The 17,228-nt window shown below is 36.3% G+C and overlaps 1 protein-coding gene across 1 annotated transcript in view; it reads left to right on the forward strand.

Annotated features, from left to right (window-relative positions):
• The window catches only part of LOC113839095 (zinc finger protein 431-like), a 146,754-nt gene extending 129,820 nt beyond the window's left edge, over positions 1 to 16,934 (forward strand). Inside the window, exons 3-5 of the mRNA XM_035453539.1 lie at positions 13,830 to 13,956; positions 15,383 to 15,537; positions 15,957 to 16,934. Coding sequence (XP_035309430.1) covers positions 13,830 to 13,956; positions 15,383 to 15,537; positions 15,957 to 16,934 — 1,260 coding nt within the window. The remainder of the gene's footprint in view (positions 1 to 13,829; positions 13,957 to 15,382; positions 15,538 to 15,956) is intronic.
• Positions 16,935 to 17,228: the final 294 nt, after the last annotated feature.

The following is a 17,228-nucleotide window of genomic DNA, read 5'->3' on the forward strand; positions in this document are numbered from 1 at the left end:
TTGAGACCAGTCTATTCTGCAAGAGCTAGTTCCAAGACAGCCTCCAAAGCCACAGTGAAACCCTACCTTAAAAACACTTAAAAATGAGAAAACAATAGAATTCTTTACATTGATATCACAGGCTTGAGTCAGACAGCAGGCAGGGATAGTTAACATGAAGACATTCTGGTCTTCAATGGAAGCAGATGATGCCATCTTCCTAGCCAGCCTGCTCAGAGAAAAAAGAAGCTTTGTTTTGAGCTTAATAGAAACCATCAAAATCATTCTCAAGGAGAAGAGTACGCAATGCTATTAGGTTAATTTTCCTTCAAGTTTTTGTATTCTCTTTTACCAAATGAATTTTGCAGGTGGTACACTTGTCTTTTTATCACACAGTGATCTTAGATTTCACAGTGTCATTTACTTAACTTTCAACTAAAACTTTGTATTACAATTAAACAAGCCAGAAATCTTTCGTCTTATAAGTTTCATAATGTATATAAGTTCTTATATAACTTTGAATTAAGAGTGTCCCTAAATGTTTCTGCTTTTTCATCGTGTTCATGTTCAGAATTGTAATTGTTAACTGACAGTGCTAACAAGACAGAGAATATTATAGGAACAGGTCAGACATTGGTAGCAAAATCCCTGTCTTGAGATCCAGGGTCCCCCTATAAGACCTCAAATATTATATGAACATGTACAGAGTTCCTAAGTAAATTCACAATCAATCCTTTGTTTGGGAAAAGTTTGTTTTGTAATGATTCCCGTGCTGACCCTCATTCCTCCAGGCAAGACAATTTTCTCAACTTTTCTGTCTTGTTGGTTGAGATGTCTCTTCTGGAATTACCAAATTTCCAAAGAATTGGTTATACCTGAGAGGGATTTTACTTAATTGAAGGTTTTTAAATGGTAAACCTTTCATTAATCTGGATCACACTCAGTATGGTTTCTTATGGTTCATTCCATTTGCCTGCAAATTTCAAGATTTCATTGTTATTTTCTGCTGAATAGTACTCCTCATTCTGAATAGTACTCCTCCTGCTGAATACTACTTATTCATTCCTCAGTTGAGGGGCATCTAGTTGGCTTCTAAGTTCTACCTCTTACAAATACTGCTGTAATGAACATAGTTGAACAGATGTCTTTGTTGTATGAATGTTCAACTTTTGGGTATATGCCTAAGAGTGGAAATGTTGGATATTGAAGTAGACTGACTCCCATTTTCTTGACGGACTGCCATATTGATTTCCAAAGTGGCTTTATGCATTTGCACTCCCACCAGCAGTAGAGGGCTGTTCCCCTTTCTCCACGTCCCCTCCAGCATTAACTGTCATTGGTGGTTTTGATTTCATCCATTCTCACAGGAGCAAAATGGTATCTCAAAGTTGTTTTGATTTGCATTTCCCTCATGGATAAGCATGTTGAGCACCTTCTCAAGTGTCTTTTGGTCATTCTAGATTCGGCTATTGAGAATTCTCTATTTAATTCTGTACCCCAATTTTAATTAGAGTTTTTTGGTGTTTTCGTGATGAGCCTCTTCATTTTTTGTGTATATTGGAAACCAGCCCTCTGCCAGATTTGGGGTTGGTGAATATCTTTTGCCATTCTTTGGGCTGCCATTTTGGCTTGTTGACTCTGTCCTTTGCCTTACAAAAGCTTCTCAGTTTCAGGAGGTCCCATTTATTAATTGTCAACTTCAGTGTCTGTGCTATTGATATTATGTTCAGGAAGGAGTCCTCTGTACCAATTGTTCGAGGGTACCTCCTACTTTCTCTGCTAAGAGTTTCAGTGTGGTTGGATTTATGGTGATGTCTTTGATCCATTTGGATTTAAGTTTTGTGAATGGCCATAGATATTGATCTATCTGCAGTCTTCTGCATGTCAGAATCCTGTATGCCAGAAAAATTTGTTGAAGATGCTTTCTTTTTTTCATTGTGAAATTTTAGCTTCATTATCAAAAATCAGGTATTCATAGGTATGTTCATCCATATAATGGTTTTCAACTTCATTCCATGGGTTTACTTGTCTTTTGAGTTTTTTTTGTTGTTGTTGTTTTGTTTTGTGATTGAGCATAGTGCTTCAGTCTTTCATCAGTTTTTAATCTGTAGCTTGAGGCTCTGAAACAACAGTCCAAGGGTCCCATTGATGTAATTTTGTGAAAGTTCTGAAGTCTGTGTTTGTTTGATTTTATACACATAGAATTATAGGGAACTGGGTAACTTTGGCCAAGATGTCCCATTTCCTTTCCTATGCTTTCTTTGGTCTTTTGATTAAATATTGACTATCTATTTCCTGCCCTATTTCTTGTCTTTTTCTAAAATAAACTGTTCATTCTTTCAAAAATATCTTGCATACTTATGATTGTTGTATCTTTGTGACAAGTGTGGAGCTCATATGTGAATATGTATATTGATTTTCTCTAATGTATATTGGTAACCTACATATATTCTTTTTCTTAAAATGTTGGCCCTTCAACAATTTGTCTTCATAAAATTTCTTATGTTATCTGTTCCTGAAGGTTTCGTTTTTTGAGAGAATTTGCTGTGGCAAGATTCTTTTAGTTTTTTCATCTTTATTTTAGATTCTTGCCTCTTCCTATTTCCTTGTATACTGGTATATCTGTGTTTTCCAGATTTTCTATCTTTATATTTGCATCTTTGCTGTTTAAGTGATTTACATGATTAATACATTGGCTTTGGATTTTAAAATATTCTCATACATTATTTTCTCTGTCTCCTATTTAGCCTCTAGTGTCAAATGACAAAACCTAGGATCATCTGAGCACACATAAATTGAATGTGTTCTTAGATCAATATCTCTGATTTCTGCCTGAAAAAGAAAGTGTTGACTGATGATTGATGTGGGAAGAAAACTTCCCCTGAATTGACAGTGTCTCTGAACAAGTGGGCCTCAGCTTGTTAAGAGAGCTTGCAGAGCAGAAGACAGTGACAAGGCTAAAGAGAAAAGTCAACAAAGAGTGGATGGTTCCACATGTTTTCCCTTCAGTGACTGACTGACTTCAGTTTCTCTCCTAAGCTTCCACAACAATAAATACTGAACTGGGTTTAACAACCAAATCTGTTCATTACTGGAGTAGTTTTTACTTAGAAAATATAATAAGAGCAAAAGAGTACAATGTTGGAACCAAAATGGAACTTGAAAGGTGATTTTTTTTTGCTTTAATGGACATGGTAATGTTTAATTTTTGAATATTGTTGAAGATATCAAAACTTTAGGTGGCAAAAGCCATAAAAGTTCTCCATAGTGCATAATTGCCTGTTGTTGTAGGATATGAAAGATGGGAATGTTGAGAGTAATGGCAGACACTGTAAGGCAGGGTCAGGATTTCAGTGGGTAAAAGGCTTGCCTGGTATATAGAGTTGGTTTGACCTAACTGCCTTGAGAGACATATGTCACAGGAATTCAGGTTAAAGCCCATGGCTTCTGGGGCACACTGTCCCTTCCTGTTCCTGATAAACTGATGCACTCCATCAGGCAGTGAGGCATTCAGGCCAATTTGTATTTCTCTATATGATTCTTTATTAGTCAAGGTAGTATGTAAACTTAACAAGACAATTGTTCTTAGACATTAATCTCATATATATTGTATCACTTGCAATTTTCATGTTATTCTGGCAGCTACAATTGTAATAATCCTGGAATTTGCCACTATATTATGTTTCTGGTAGAAATACAAAACATCTGATTGCTCTCAATAAAACAGTCATATCTTTTTCTTGCTGTGGTCCTCCAGTCCATGCCTGGTTTCAATGCTTTTTTAGTGTATTATGTGATGTTGGTATAGTAAGTAAGCACAGGTGCTTAGAAGGTTTCATGAAAAAACTTAGCTAGAGTTCATTTTTGTGATATTTTGTCCCTGAATCTTTATTATTCTTGCATGTCCCAAAAAGAGAGTAAGTATTAGTTTGAGAGTAATAGGCTGCTGAGCTGATGTATTAGACAAAATATTGCTTTGGTTAGATGGTTATTACTGTTGACTCCTTCAGGTCTACAGTGAAAAGGACAAAAGTATCAACAAATTAAAAGTCTCTGGTTAAGATAATTAACATTGGGTAGTTTCTGATGGCAATCCAGTGATGGAAAAGAGACATCAATTTTCAAGGTTTTTAACACCATAAAGGAAAATTCACTGGCCTGCATTTAAAGTCTAGGAAGGTAGCACAAGTCTAAGACTCTATCTAGCTAAGCCCTTAAGTCACTGAAGGAGTATGCAAAGTAAATACTTATCTCAGGAGCAACATTATACAAAAACTGTAGCAAACTTGATCCATGCTTGGTAGGGTCCATCAAATCATGGCAGAATCACCTATGTTTTACTGATTATGGAAACAATAAAGATGGACTGTGGAGAGACTGGAGAAAGGAAGTAGTAATGTGGGGCTGCAAAAGGATCTTGATCATTTTTAGATTGAGGAATGGAAGAGGTAGGAGTCACTGATGGCTGCTCAACTGGTTCCCTGATCTTTCAGGTTCTTACTCCAATATCTGACGTCTGATTCTTTTCTTGATGAAGATTACTTATATGAATGCACTATGTGTTTCCTTAGAAGACATGCTTAATAAAAAGAAAGGATAATTAAGTCAGGCAGAGATAGATTAAATGATATATTATTACCTATATTTTAAAATGCTATTGAAAATGAAACAACAGCATTGGAAGATATTAGATAAAAAAGATATTGCTAAATTAAAACTGTATACTTTAGAGATATGTAGAACTCAGAATAAAAAGCAAGATATGAGATACATCAGTGAAGAGATTTTTCTTTGATTCTCACTGGGGGAAATATAGTAACCATTAAAAATGATAAATATTATATACAAACAATAAAGATTTCTTCATTAAAAAAGACAATATTTCATCAAACGGCATTGCCATTCAATCTAAACAAATTCATGAGACTAACATTTTTTTCTTTGGATAAATATAACTTGCCAAAAATATAACTCTGCAAAAGTATGTTGAGAATGGGTTTTGTAGGGTCTTTATGAAAACCCTCCAACAAAGGAATGTAAAGACCACAGATGTCATATGGTTCTAGGATTTTGTGTGCTTATAAGTGAGGGATGTCACTGGGTTCTCCTTTCTGGTGACACTTTTGTATGTAGTGGTGGTACTGACTAGCTGGATTTGCATGTCTAAAAGCCATTTATTTTCTATTCTCATTATAGTTAGGCTTCTGATTCTTATATATATGTTTGATCATTAATAACACAAAATATACCAGAATTCTTTGGAATTAATGATGGTATGGCTTATGTTTAAGCACATGGAAAACATAAAAGTTTAACATGTGGAAGTAATTGGAAGCAAAGTTGTTAAAACACACATCTCAAAAATATAACTGGTATTTAAGAAGTTCCTCACTAGCTTCTCTGTTCAATTTGAGGATAATGAACAACCTTTTAATTATTCCCACATTTGGATGAATGCAGCTGAATACTTCATGTAGTTTATTGTGGGGCCTTAGGTGTGCCACCAGTTATTTCATGGTCTACTAAATTCTGTTGTGAAAAGAAACTTATACTTTTAGTCTTTCTCTTTTGGATGGGTTCATTGTTAATTCTCACTAAAGGACATATCATACTTCCTTGTTGTACCTGTGGTAGTCTGTATGTAATTGTCCCAAATAAGCTCATAGGAAATGACATTCTTATGATGTGTGGCTTTGTTGCTGTAGATATAGCCTTGGTGGTACAATTGTGTCACTGTGGAGGTGTACACTGACATCTTATATATGTTCAAGCCATGAAAAGTGTCACAGACTACATCCCATGGCCAGTGCTCAAGATGTACAATGCCCAGTTTCTTCTACAACAGCATGTCTGCCTGCATTCTACAATTTTGCACCATAATGATACTTCATAAATTCTCTGAAAATAGAAGTCACACAATTAAATGCCTTTCCTTTAAAAGGTTAACCATGTACATGGTGTCTCTTCACAGCTGTAGAAACCCCATGTCAGTAAGTATATGATTCATTACCATTTACAGAAGAAATATGAGAAACTCTGACAAATTTAATTTTGAGAAGATCATCGTTTATATAGGTTTCTGTACTTGCTCATAATGTGCTATTTAGAAAATCTAGCATTCAATTATAGCCATTTTTATTTCATGTAGCATACAATAACAGCTTTTTAACTCAATGTGTTGATAGCACAACAAATAATACTATCATCATGTATCAAAACTGCCTTTATATTTTCTTGAGCTGTGTAAAATTAACAATAAGTGGTGTTACAAAAATTCAACAGCATACTTGGAAGATTTATAACTATTAACAAACATTCTTAAAAATTTACTGGGTTACTGGTAGCTGTAAAATTACTTCAATAGGCATTATTTCAGCTTCTAGGTTTGGAGGCATAGTATTAAAACAAAATGTGCAAATAATTCAATTTAGAGATAAACTAGCAAAATCTAAATTGGAAAAGTGTTCAACGAAATATTTACACTGATTTCATAGAATGATATGGTAGAGGAAAAAACATGTAGGGATATAAACAATGCAAAATTTTCCCCTTATCATTTAAGGAAATACGCAGACAATTGTTTGGAATGTCCCTCTTGTACAGAAAACTCTTATGCTTTGAATAATGAGCTAATGGCATAAAATGACATGTTTACTAGAATGTGTTTTAAAATATTCAATATATATTCAATATATATTATTCATTAAACTATACAGTATGAGTTTTAGACTAGCTAGAGTTTTTGTTTTTTGTTCTTTTGAAACAGGGTTTTTCTCTGGCTTTGGAGGCTGTCATGGAACTAGATCTTGTAGAGCAGGCTGGTCTCAAACTCACAGAGATCCACCTGCCTCTGCCTTTTATGTTCTGGGATTAAAGGCATGCTCCAGCACCACCAGCCATAGCTAGAGTTTTCTTATGAGATCTTCTGTCAAGCAACAGGGCAAAATTATATTCAACTATATTCGTGAATATGTATATGTGTATGTTTGCTTGCATAATAGAGAAATGTTTTAATTTCAAATTCAATACGTAGTCCAAATTGGCTTAAATTCCAGGAGATCTGCCTATCTCTGCTACCATACTCAGCTATATTCATATCCGAAAATTATTTGACACCCACCACTGGCAGACACCAAAAATGACCTAAGACTTATTGTTTTGTACCTCGGGACCTCTGGTGAGAGTTAGCAGGAGCACTTCAGTGTAATTTGGAAAACGATTTCAGAATGAGTCAATGATAATCTGAGTTAGCATTTTATTTTGAGACAAGGTTTCTCTACATATCTTTGTCTTTGAACACGTAATGCAGATGAGGTTGGCTGCAAATTCACAGAACAAAGGGTATGTGCTATACCATGCTATTATATTTTTATTACTTATTTTCTTGTGTCTGTTTTTATGTATGCAATTTTTTGTGTGGAAGTTGTGGATGTTTGTCATGGTTTGGGTGTAAATTTCAGAGAACAATTTTTGGTTTTTGTCTTTTACACTTAGCATATTTGAGACAGGGTCTCTAGGTTGCCATTCCATGTAAAGATCCTTGTCAGGATTTCTTTTGTCTGTATTTTTTCTGCCATCAACAGCATTGGATTATATGTATGTACTGTAGCAACTATCTTTAGAATGCAAAATGAAGGGATAGTAGTAAGGTGAGTACTTTATCTGTTAAACCATTTTCACAGTTCTAAAGTTTATTAAGTAGAAACTTTTGGAGTAAGTCTGTTTTGAGACACACTCTTTCTAACCCAGTCTGGCCTGGAACTGATTATGTAGTATGCCTAGAAATTACAGAGATCACCTGTTCTGTCTTTTGTGAAAATACATTAGCAAAAAGAGATATTTATCGTAGATTACTTCATATATTAATAGAAAGAGTGGATTTTGGGAAAGTGTGATTGCGGGAGGGTAAACCACACTTAAGTATTGGTACAAAGACATATGACAGTTTTGGTGACATGGTCATTTATATTTCATGGGGGTACTTAGGGATTCCTCTCTCTGTCTCTGTCTCTGTCTCTGTCTCTGTCTCTCTCTCTCTCTCTCTGTGTGTGTGTGTGTGTGTGTGTGTGTGTATCTTTCTCTGTGTGTATGTCTCACTGTATACATCTATTAGTCTCTGTCTCTCTGTTTCCCTTTGGTAAAAAGTTCATAGGTCAGTTTCTGCTTAGATTCTAATGGGATTCTGATTTAATAAGGTAAAAAATGGGTCAGAAGATTTCTGCACTATGACTTACTCTACATGAGTTTCACAGTTCTGCCCTTGTAATCCTCTGAAAATTGCTGCTAACATCTGGGAAAGCAGCCCGTGCATTGGTGTTGCATGCCTTTATTTCCAGCACTCAGGAGGCAGAGTCAGGCAGACTCTGTAAGTATGAGACCACCCTGGTCTACAAGAGCTGGTTCCAGGACAGGCTCCAAATCCACAGAGAAACCCAGCTGTGGAAATCAAACAAACAAACCAAAAAATAAAAAAAATAAAAAACCAACTTGGAAAGGAGCAAATCCTTACTCAAAAGGTTTTATATTTTTGGTATCATGACTAATTGGTATTTGAGATATCACTAGGAAGGTTCCCTAATGGTAAGACTCCACCCATGTAAGCCTTCAATTTATGAAAGGAATAGGCCACTTGATTCCTAATCTGAAGAATGAACTTCATATGGAAGCTGCTATAACTCTGGTCCAAGTGTGGTAGATTCCATCACAATGTAGAATCAAAATTTGTGGTCTAACCCATGTTGTACTGGTTCTGGAAAGAAGAAAGTTGCAAAATTTATAGCTCATATATCTTTCCTTTGTGGTTTCATTTCAACTTTGTTGGAATATGGCAGAGTTAGAAAACCAGTGAAGATGCAGTGAGAGTTCTTTGCATGAAGTTTTCCAGATGAAGCTAGTGTTGAATTTTGAGACAAGAGGATGCTGTGATACCCAAACTTTGGGTCATCATACATGGAAAGCTGAACACGAGAGTGTAAATTGCAAAGGAGAGACATGTATGACAACTTTTAGGAATAGAACTATCTAAGCCTTTTGAGAATAATACCCCACCTGTGTATGGTATAGCTCCATGATTATGTTGTTTGCCTTGATGAGTTTTAGTGCCTTAGTTAAATCTTTTCTCACTGCGCCCATATTCCTTTTTATTTCTTAAATTTATTCTTTTATCATAAAATACTTCCCATCTGCCTTTTCCCCTATCTCCACCCATCTCAGTCCAATACACTGCCCCAGTCTCCAACCGGTCCTCCTCCATTTACCTACTGAGTAGATAACATATACAAAAATATCACCAAAACTCTGCATAATGGATTGCAATTTGACAAGACACGAATGCTCCTATCAAAGCTGGATGAGGCAATCTAGCAGGAGAACGAGGATTCCAAGACCAAGCAAGAGAGTCAGACACACACACACTTCTGTCAGTAGTTACACAAAAACACCAAGACATACAACAGTAACCGAAGACATGTGCTGCTGGATTTTCTTGTCCTGCCAGGTACTGCCAGGCTTCTCAGCAAGAAACAAGCACACATATGATATATTAATTATTAAACTTTTGGCTGATCGCTTGGGTTTCTTATTGGCTAACTCTGTCTGAATTATTAACACATTTCTATAAATGTTTTTATTTCCACGTGGCCTTGGCATACTGGAGCATGCCCAGACCCATTGATTCTTTGCTGGCTATATCACATCTCTCTCAGGTGGAGTCTCTCTGCCCTCCATTTCTAAAATCTTCCTCCTCTCCTAGTCCTGCATATCTTCCTTCCTTTTTGGTCAAACAGTGTTTTATTCATCAACAAATGATAGAAACATATATACAGAAGGACATCCTCATCAAGCCTGGTGCAGACCCCTTTGAGCCTCTATGATTCTGTTGGCTGTGTTCTCCTATATGCTTCTTTAATTTAGGAAAATCTTGACAATGAATTTTTTAAAGTATTTTCTGAGACTTTGACCTGAATTTATTGACATTCTATTCGTATCATTCTTATATTTGATGTTTTCATAGTGTTACAGATTTTCTGGATGTCAATTTCATAAATCATGCCTGCAAACCCTGAAATTCTGTTTCATGTCTTGTATACCTTTGGTGAGGCTTGCCTCTACAGGTGCTGTTGGATTATATAGATTTTCACTTTCTGAATTACTTCAATTTTATTGCTTCTATTTTGATTTTTAGTTCTTAAACAGATGCATCCATTTTATCAACTGTTTATTAGTTTGTTTTCTGACTGTCCTTAAGGGATTTACTAATTTTCTCCAATATTTCTATTATACTTTCCCTGAATTCTGTAAGGGATTATTAATTCACTTCAACTTTAAGGACTTCTAACATCTTTATAAAGTTGATATTAATTGGGCTTCAACTGTGTTGGAATATTTACGTCATTGATGTGGTGGCTTTTGGTTGTATTTTTATGCTGGTGCCTGGTTGTCTTGCTTTGAGGTGATTGCAGGTCTAGGTACTGATTTCTCAGTTTTCCTTTGTTGACAGGGTGTTTTTCTTCACTTCTATTTGCTCTATGATCTTCTGATCTGTGTGGCTCATGATTGAACAGGAATTTTTACCACAGTGTTTGGGTTGGAAAGCCTGCTGTTGGTATGCCCTTTGTTCCGGAAGGGAGTAGTGCCAGAGTTTGAGGCTGTAAAAATGGAAGAGAGGAGAGAAACTTATCGGTGAATTACCAATGCATAATCAGATAATGGTTACATATATATATATATATATATATATATATATATATATATTAGGGTAAATTAAAAGCAGTGCAAGCCAAAACAGCAGGGAAAAGAGAGGGGCTTTCCCACATTTGTCCCCGACTCTTAAATTACATTCTCATTACACTATTCACACCCAAGGGTGCGTGGCCAGTTACACATGTAGCCAGCCACAGGAGGCATGGTTAAGGTGACCCCTGGTGATAGTGATGAGGGGGCATAGAGAGACGGTGAAAGTTCTGTGGTCACTTGGCTCATATGGAATTCTGGAAAATGGTGTATCCTTCGTTTAAGCACAGGGATTTTTCTAAAGTTGGAGGCTACAACATAGAGATGAGGAGGGATTTGGATTGTAAATAGTGATGGGGTCATTGAAATAATGGAGAATATCCACTGGAGAGGAACCAATGTGTATTTCAGATAGCTGGCATGAACTCTGGTCCAGAAGGGTTTCTCTGCCTCAGTTTGCCTACCTGTTCTTCTGACTTTGGTTACCTACACTTGAGCAGAGGTTATTCTTTCAATTTGTTCATGGGGTCATGGATTTGAGGGTGGCAGCTAATGAGATATTGGAGGATTCTGTGTGGGAATGTAGGTACTGTGGATGTTTCATGAGCTGGTGAGCCACCTTACCTGTTATTATTTTTAGTTTTTATTTTTTATGAGAAAGATTAGTTTACATGTTAATCCCAAGTGCCTCTCCTTGCCCCCTCCTCTATCCCCCCAACTAACATCCTGATTATTCCATACCCTATCTGCTCCCCAAGGAGTATGACACCTTCATAGGGAGTCTTCAATGTCTGTTATATCCTTTGGCATAGGGCCTATGACAACCCTCTTGTGTCTAGGCTCAAGGATTATCCCTCCATGTGGAATGGGCTCCCAAAGTCCATTCCGATGCTAGGGATAAGTGCTGATTCACTACAAGGGGCCCCATAGATTCCCAAGGCCTCCTCACTGACACCCACATTCAGGGAGACTAGATCAGTTGCATGCTGGTTTCCCAGCTATCAGTCTGGGGACAAAGAGCTCTCCCGTACCTGTTATTCTTGCTGGTGTGACATGTACATGAGTAAGGGATGTCTTCCTGAGTTTGGGGCCAGAATGCAGCCATCTTCCTCTTACTATGAATAGGAATGTACTGTGTGCCCATTTGTGTATGTTGGAAATCCTTAACTTGTTTCTTGATTTTACAAAATGTAACAGTCAAGAGACTGTCTTGAGTATCAGAAGAGAATTTGGAAATTTTAGCTTTTTGGGATATTAAAGGTTATGAGGATAAATGAACTTGGATTAAATCTACAGCTTCCCCTACCTCCACTCATTCCAACCCTGTCTCCAATCTCCATTCCCCCAAATCCACTACTACTTTGTTTCCCTTCAGAAAAGAGAAAGCTTCCCATTGATATCAACCTAACATCATGACAAGGTAAAGTAAATCAAGGCACAAACCCTTATACAAGCCTGACCAAGGTAACTCAGTAGAAGGAAAAGTCTCCCAAGAGCAGTCAAAAGAGTCACTACAAGACCTACTTGTAGGAATACCATAAGTAAATACCCATGAGCCTTGCTCAATTCATTCTGTGTACCAGGTTCTCCTCTATTCTACAAACTCTCTTAATCTCACAATGTTCACCCCTTCTTCCACAGGATTCATAGAGCTGAAGCTAATGTTTGGGTAGTGATCTCCACATGTCCTCCTATCAGCTGCAGGGAGAAGCCTCTCTGATGACAATTGAGCTAAGCACCAATTTGTGATTATAGCAAAATATACTTATGAATGTTTTCATTGAATTTTATCTTGATTAATTTTATTTTGTTCTACAATAGTTCTCGAAGACATTCAAGTTCTGATTCCTTGGATCCTCAGGCAGTATCAGGCATGGTTTTCCTCTCAGAGCTAGAGCTTCAAGTTTAAACAGTCATTTGTTGGATGCCGCTGAAGGTCTGATCCACCATTGCACCAGTATATTTTGCATGCAGGGCAATTGTGGTTCTCTAATTTTGTGGATGCCTTGGTTTCCCAATCCAATAATGGGATCCTTATGTGGTAACAGAAAATGGCTGATTCAGCTTTTGTATTCTTGATTACTAGGAGTCCTCAATAAGGTCACCCTTACAGGTTCTTGGAAATTCTCATTGCACTGTTTCCACAATGCCTGTTAAAAGCGCCCCCATTGCAGTCATCTCTCTGAATCTTCTTCCCCTGTGCCCCATCTTTACCTGATCTTTTCCTGTAACATCCCTACTTGCCATCATTGCATCCAGAACATCTCATTTTTTACACCCTGAGAGATCCATGTATCTCCCCTGTAATTGGAGTTCTTATTTTGTCTAAAGAAAAACCTGGAGTGAGATATAGAGGAAAATGCTGAGAGATGATAGAGAAAGTGTAAGCCAAAGCCAGCTTTACCTCACTAGTTTCCAATTGGAAAAGTGCGATTTTTTGTATCATTTTGCTTATATCCCCTCTCTCCTTACCCATCGTATATCTATCTCTGCCCACCCATTTCACTTCCTGTTTCTGCCAGCCATCTGTACAGACCTCTACACCTCTTTGGTTAGATAGTGGCAAGCTCTATCTTTTTTTCTTCAGACAAGTTGAATTTCTACAAGGAAGTCATCAACACACTCCCCTAGTTACTTAGCCTCTCTACATCTATGGATTTTACTGTGATTCACTGTGATTGTATTTAATTAAATTCTATAAATACATTTCTCTAAAAATTAAAGAAAAACTGCAACTATATCTGTTTAGTCTTAAATTACATCCAAGACCAAAGAATGAATTATTATAACCTATGTAAACAGGAAATGCATTGCAGGCAACTTCCTAGACTTTACAAATGACAGAGACACTTGCGTGCCTGGACAGTCACCCAAACTTTTTATGCAGCATTGGGTATCCATCTTTAGTCTACAGGGCTACTGTATCACTCAGACATTTCAGTGAAGCAGGAAATTTGAAATACTGTTCTGCCTTGTATTGGCAAATTTCATCAGTTGTGTTTTCCTGCCTGTATCCTGCATAAAAGTAACATAACTTAAAATAATGTTCTACAGAAATATACATATAGAATATTGTCAGTATTATGGTTTCAGTTGCACACATGTATGTGATATTTTAGAATCCCATTACCTATGATGATGTGCATATTGACTTCACTTGGAAAGAGTGGACTTTGCTGGATACTTCTCAGAAGAATCTCTACAAAGATGTGATGCTGGAGACCTACAAGAACCTCAATGATATAGGTAAGACTGTATTTTACTTTACATTTTAAAATAATAGGACAACATCAATTGGTTATTGATGCTCTTCTTTAATTTTATTGAAAGAGAGAAGAGAATGTGTTAAATAAATCAGTCAATGTTCTAAAGTTCACTGAAGACAATAACTTAAATTTTGCACATTTTCAATAGTAAATGTATATTTTCTGGCACTACATTTTAGGATACAGTTGGGAAGACAATACTACTGAAGAGCAGTGCACAAGTTCTAAAAGACATGAAAGGTAATTTTCATTTACAAGCTCATAGAAATGTGTCTCTGAAGAAATTGAAATGTGTCCTGAATTTTGAAACAGAAACATCAGGGTAATTAGGCACAGCTTAAATTGCATTGAAGATTGTTAAATTCTCACAAAACCATGCAACTCAATTTCCATTAAGTGAACTACAATTAGCAAAACAACATTTTGAGAATGAAGACAAGGAAACAACAACATAAGAGAAATTACCACTTGAATCATCACACCATGAGAGCCATGCTATAGGAATGTAATTCCATTCAGTTCTTACTACCTATATCACTAAAGGTATACACATGATTGATGTGATAAGCATATCTCCATACCTTCCATTGAGAAAAAAAGTGCACAGAAAATTTAGTTTTACTCATGTAATTGCTGTTACTTTTGTAAGTTTAGTGATTTGGCAAATTACTCTCAAATGTCAAGAGGCAGGTATTGCAGAGAATCCTTCATCTCTGTAGCACATGTATATAAAGAACAGAAAGTCAAACTGAAGTAAATATGGAAGCCTCTTCTTTGTAAACTTCCTTTACTAAACATCATGTGTGACTCAGGATACAATCCATATGAGCAAATAAATATGGACAGCATAATATACCACTCCCACAGAATATTTAAAAGAGATTTAGTACTGCCAATTTAAGCATACTTGTTGAATTTGATTCATGTGTAGAAGTAATTTATTTTCCTGTTTCATTGATAATACACCAACAAGTTCACTCTGAAGAAAAGGCCAATGAATCTAGGACTGTGTACATACTTCTGCTTGTTCTAGTTCATTAGCAAAAGTAGTAGGACCCAAAGTGTAGGAAAATTTCAAAATTCAATAATGGTGATAAAGATCTGAATTTTCCCAGTTCTCTTCAATATGTAAAAAAAATCACCTGTAGATAAAAGTACTAAAAATTAAAAACATATATTAGAGGACTATACCTGTAGTTGTATCTTCAAAGATGAAAAACAATCTCTTCAAAGTTTGAAAATAACCCTTAATATAAAGGAAATATGAGTGTAAAAACAGTGATAAGTCTGTAAGATATGATTCTTCTTCACAACTGCAACAAATTGCAATATTAATCTATACAGATTTCAAGATTTAACATTGTATTGAAGGTGGTAAAACATTTACATGCCTATTTTCCTTGCAGGCATGAAGGAAGCCAAACTGGAGAGAAGTGTTCTGCATATACACAATGTCTTAAAAGCTTTGCACATAACAGTCATCTTCAAAGGCATAAAACAACACATAGTGGAGGGAAACACTATGAATGTAACCAATGTCATAAAGTCTTTGCTAGTCACAGTAAACTTCAAATGCATACAAGGACACACACTGGGGAGAAACCCTATGAATGTAATCAGTGTGGTAAAGCCTTTTCTCAGCACAGTCATCTTCAAATGCATAAAAGAACACATACTGGAGAGAAACCCTATGAATGTAATCAGTGTGGTAAAGCTTTTTCTCAGCAAAATACTCTTCAGATACATAAAAGGACACATACTGGAGAGAAACCCTATGAATGTAATCAGTGTGGTAAAGCTTTTTCTCGGCAAAATACTCTTCAAATACATAAAAGGACACATACTGGAGAGAAACCTTATAAATGTAATCAGTGTGGTAAAGCCTTTGCTCAGCACAGTCATCTTCAAACGCATAAAAATAGACATACTGGAGTGAAACCTTATGAATGTAATCATTGTGGTAAAGGCTTTACTGATCAGAGTGCACTTCATGTGCATAAAAACACACATACTGGCGAGAAACCCTATGAATGTAATCAGTGTGGTAAAGCCTTTGCTCGTAATAGTCATCTTCAAATACATAAAAGGACACATACTGGGGAGAAACCCTATGAATGTAATCAGTGTGGTAAAGCCTTTTCTCAGCACAGTCATCTTCAAACGCATAAAAGGACACATACTGGAGAGAAACCCTATGAATGTATTCAGTGTGGTAAAGCCTTTCCTCACCAAAGTACTCTTAAAATGCATAAAAGAACACATACTGGAGAGAAACCCTATGGATGTAATCAGTGTGGCCAAGCCTTTGCTCGTCACAGTCATCTTAAAATGCATAAAAGGAGACACACTGGAGAGAAACCCTATGAATGTAGTCAGTGTGGTAAAGCCTTTTCTCACCAAAATACTCTTCAAATGCATAAAAGAATACATACTGGAGAGAAACCTTATGAATGCAATCAATGTGGAAAAGCCTTTATTTATAACAGTGTTCTTCGTGTGCATAAAAGATCACATACTGGAGAGAAACCCTATGAATGTAATCAGTGTGGTAAAGTCTTTTCTCATCACAGTAATCTTCAAATGCATAAAAGAACACATACTGGAGAGAAACCCTATGAATGTAATCAGTGTGGTAAAGCCTTTGCTCGTAATAGTCATCTTCAAATGCATAAAAGAGTACATACAGGAGAGAAACCCTATGAATGTAATCAGTGTGGTAAAGCCTTTGCTCGTAATAGTCATCTTCAAATGCATAAAAGAGTACATACAGGAGAGAAACCCTATGAATGTAATCAGTGTGGTAAAGCCTTTGCTCATAATAGTCATCTTCAAATACATAAAAGGACACATACTGGAGAGAAACCCTATGAATGTATTCAGTGTGGTAAAGCCTTTGTTCAGCACATTTCACTTCAAATGCATGAAGGAACTCATAAAGAACAAAAACATTATGAATGAAATCAGTGTGATAAAATCTTCGCATTTCAAAGTGTTTTTAAAGTGCATAAAAGTGCACATACTTGAGAGAAACCATATAAACCTTATCAATCCCATAAAGTCTTTGCTTGGCCAATTCATTTTCAGATACATAAAAGGACACATAACAGGAGAAACTCTAAGAATGCTATCACTGTGGAAAAGCTTTTGCATGTAAATTGTTCCTTCAAAACCATAAAATAACGCATATTGTAGACAAACCATTTAAGGTAATCAGTGTGGTAAAGCTTTTGCATATAACCAGGAGTCTTTGAC

This window comes from Cricetulus griseus, unplaced genomic scaffold (assembly GCF_003668045.3).
Source record: "Cricetulus griseus strain 17A/GY unplaced genomic scaffold, alternate assembly CriGri-PICRH-1.0 unplaced_scaffold_1, whole genome shotgun sequence".
Taxonomy (NCBI): Eukaryota; Metazoa; Chordata; class Mammalia; order Rodentia; family Cricetidae; genus Cricetulus; species Cricetulus griseus.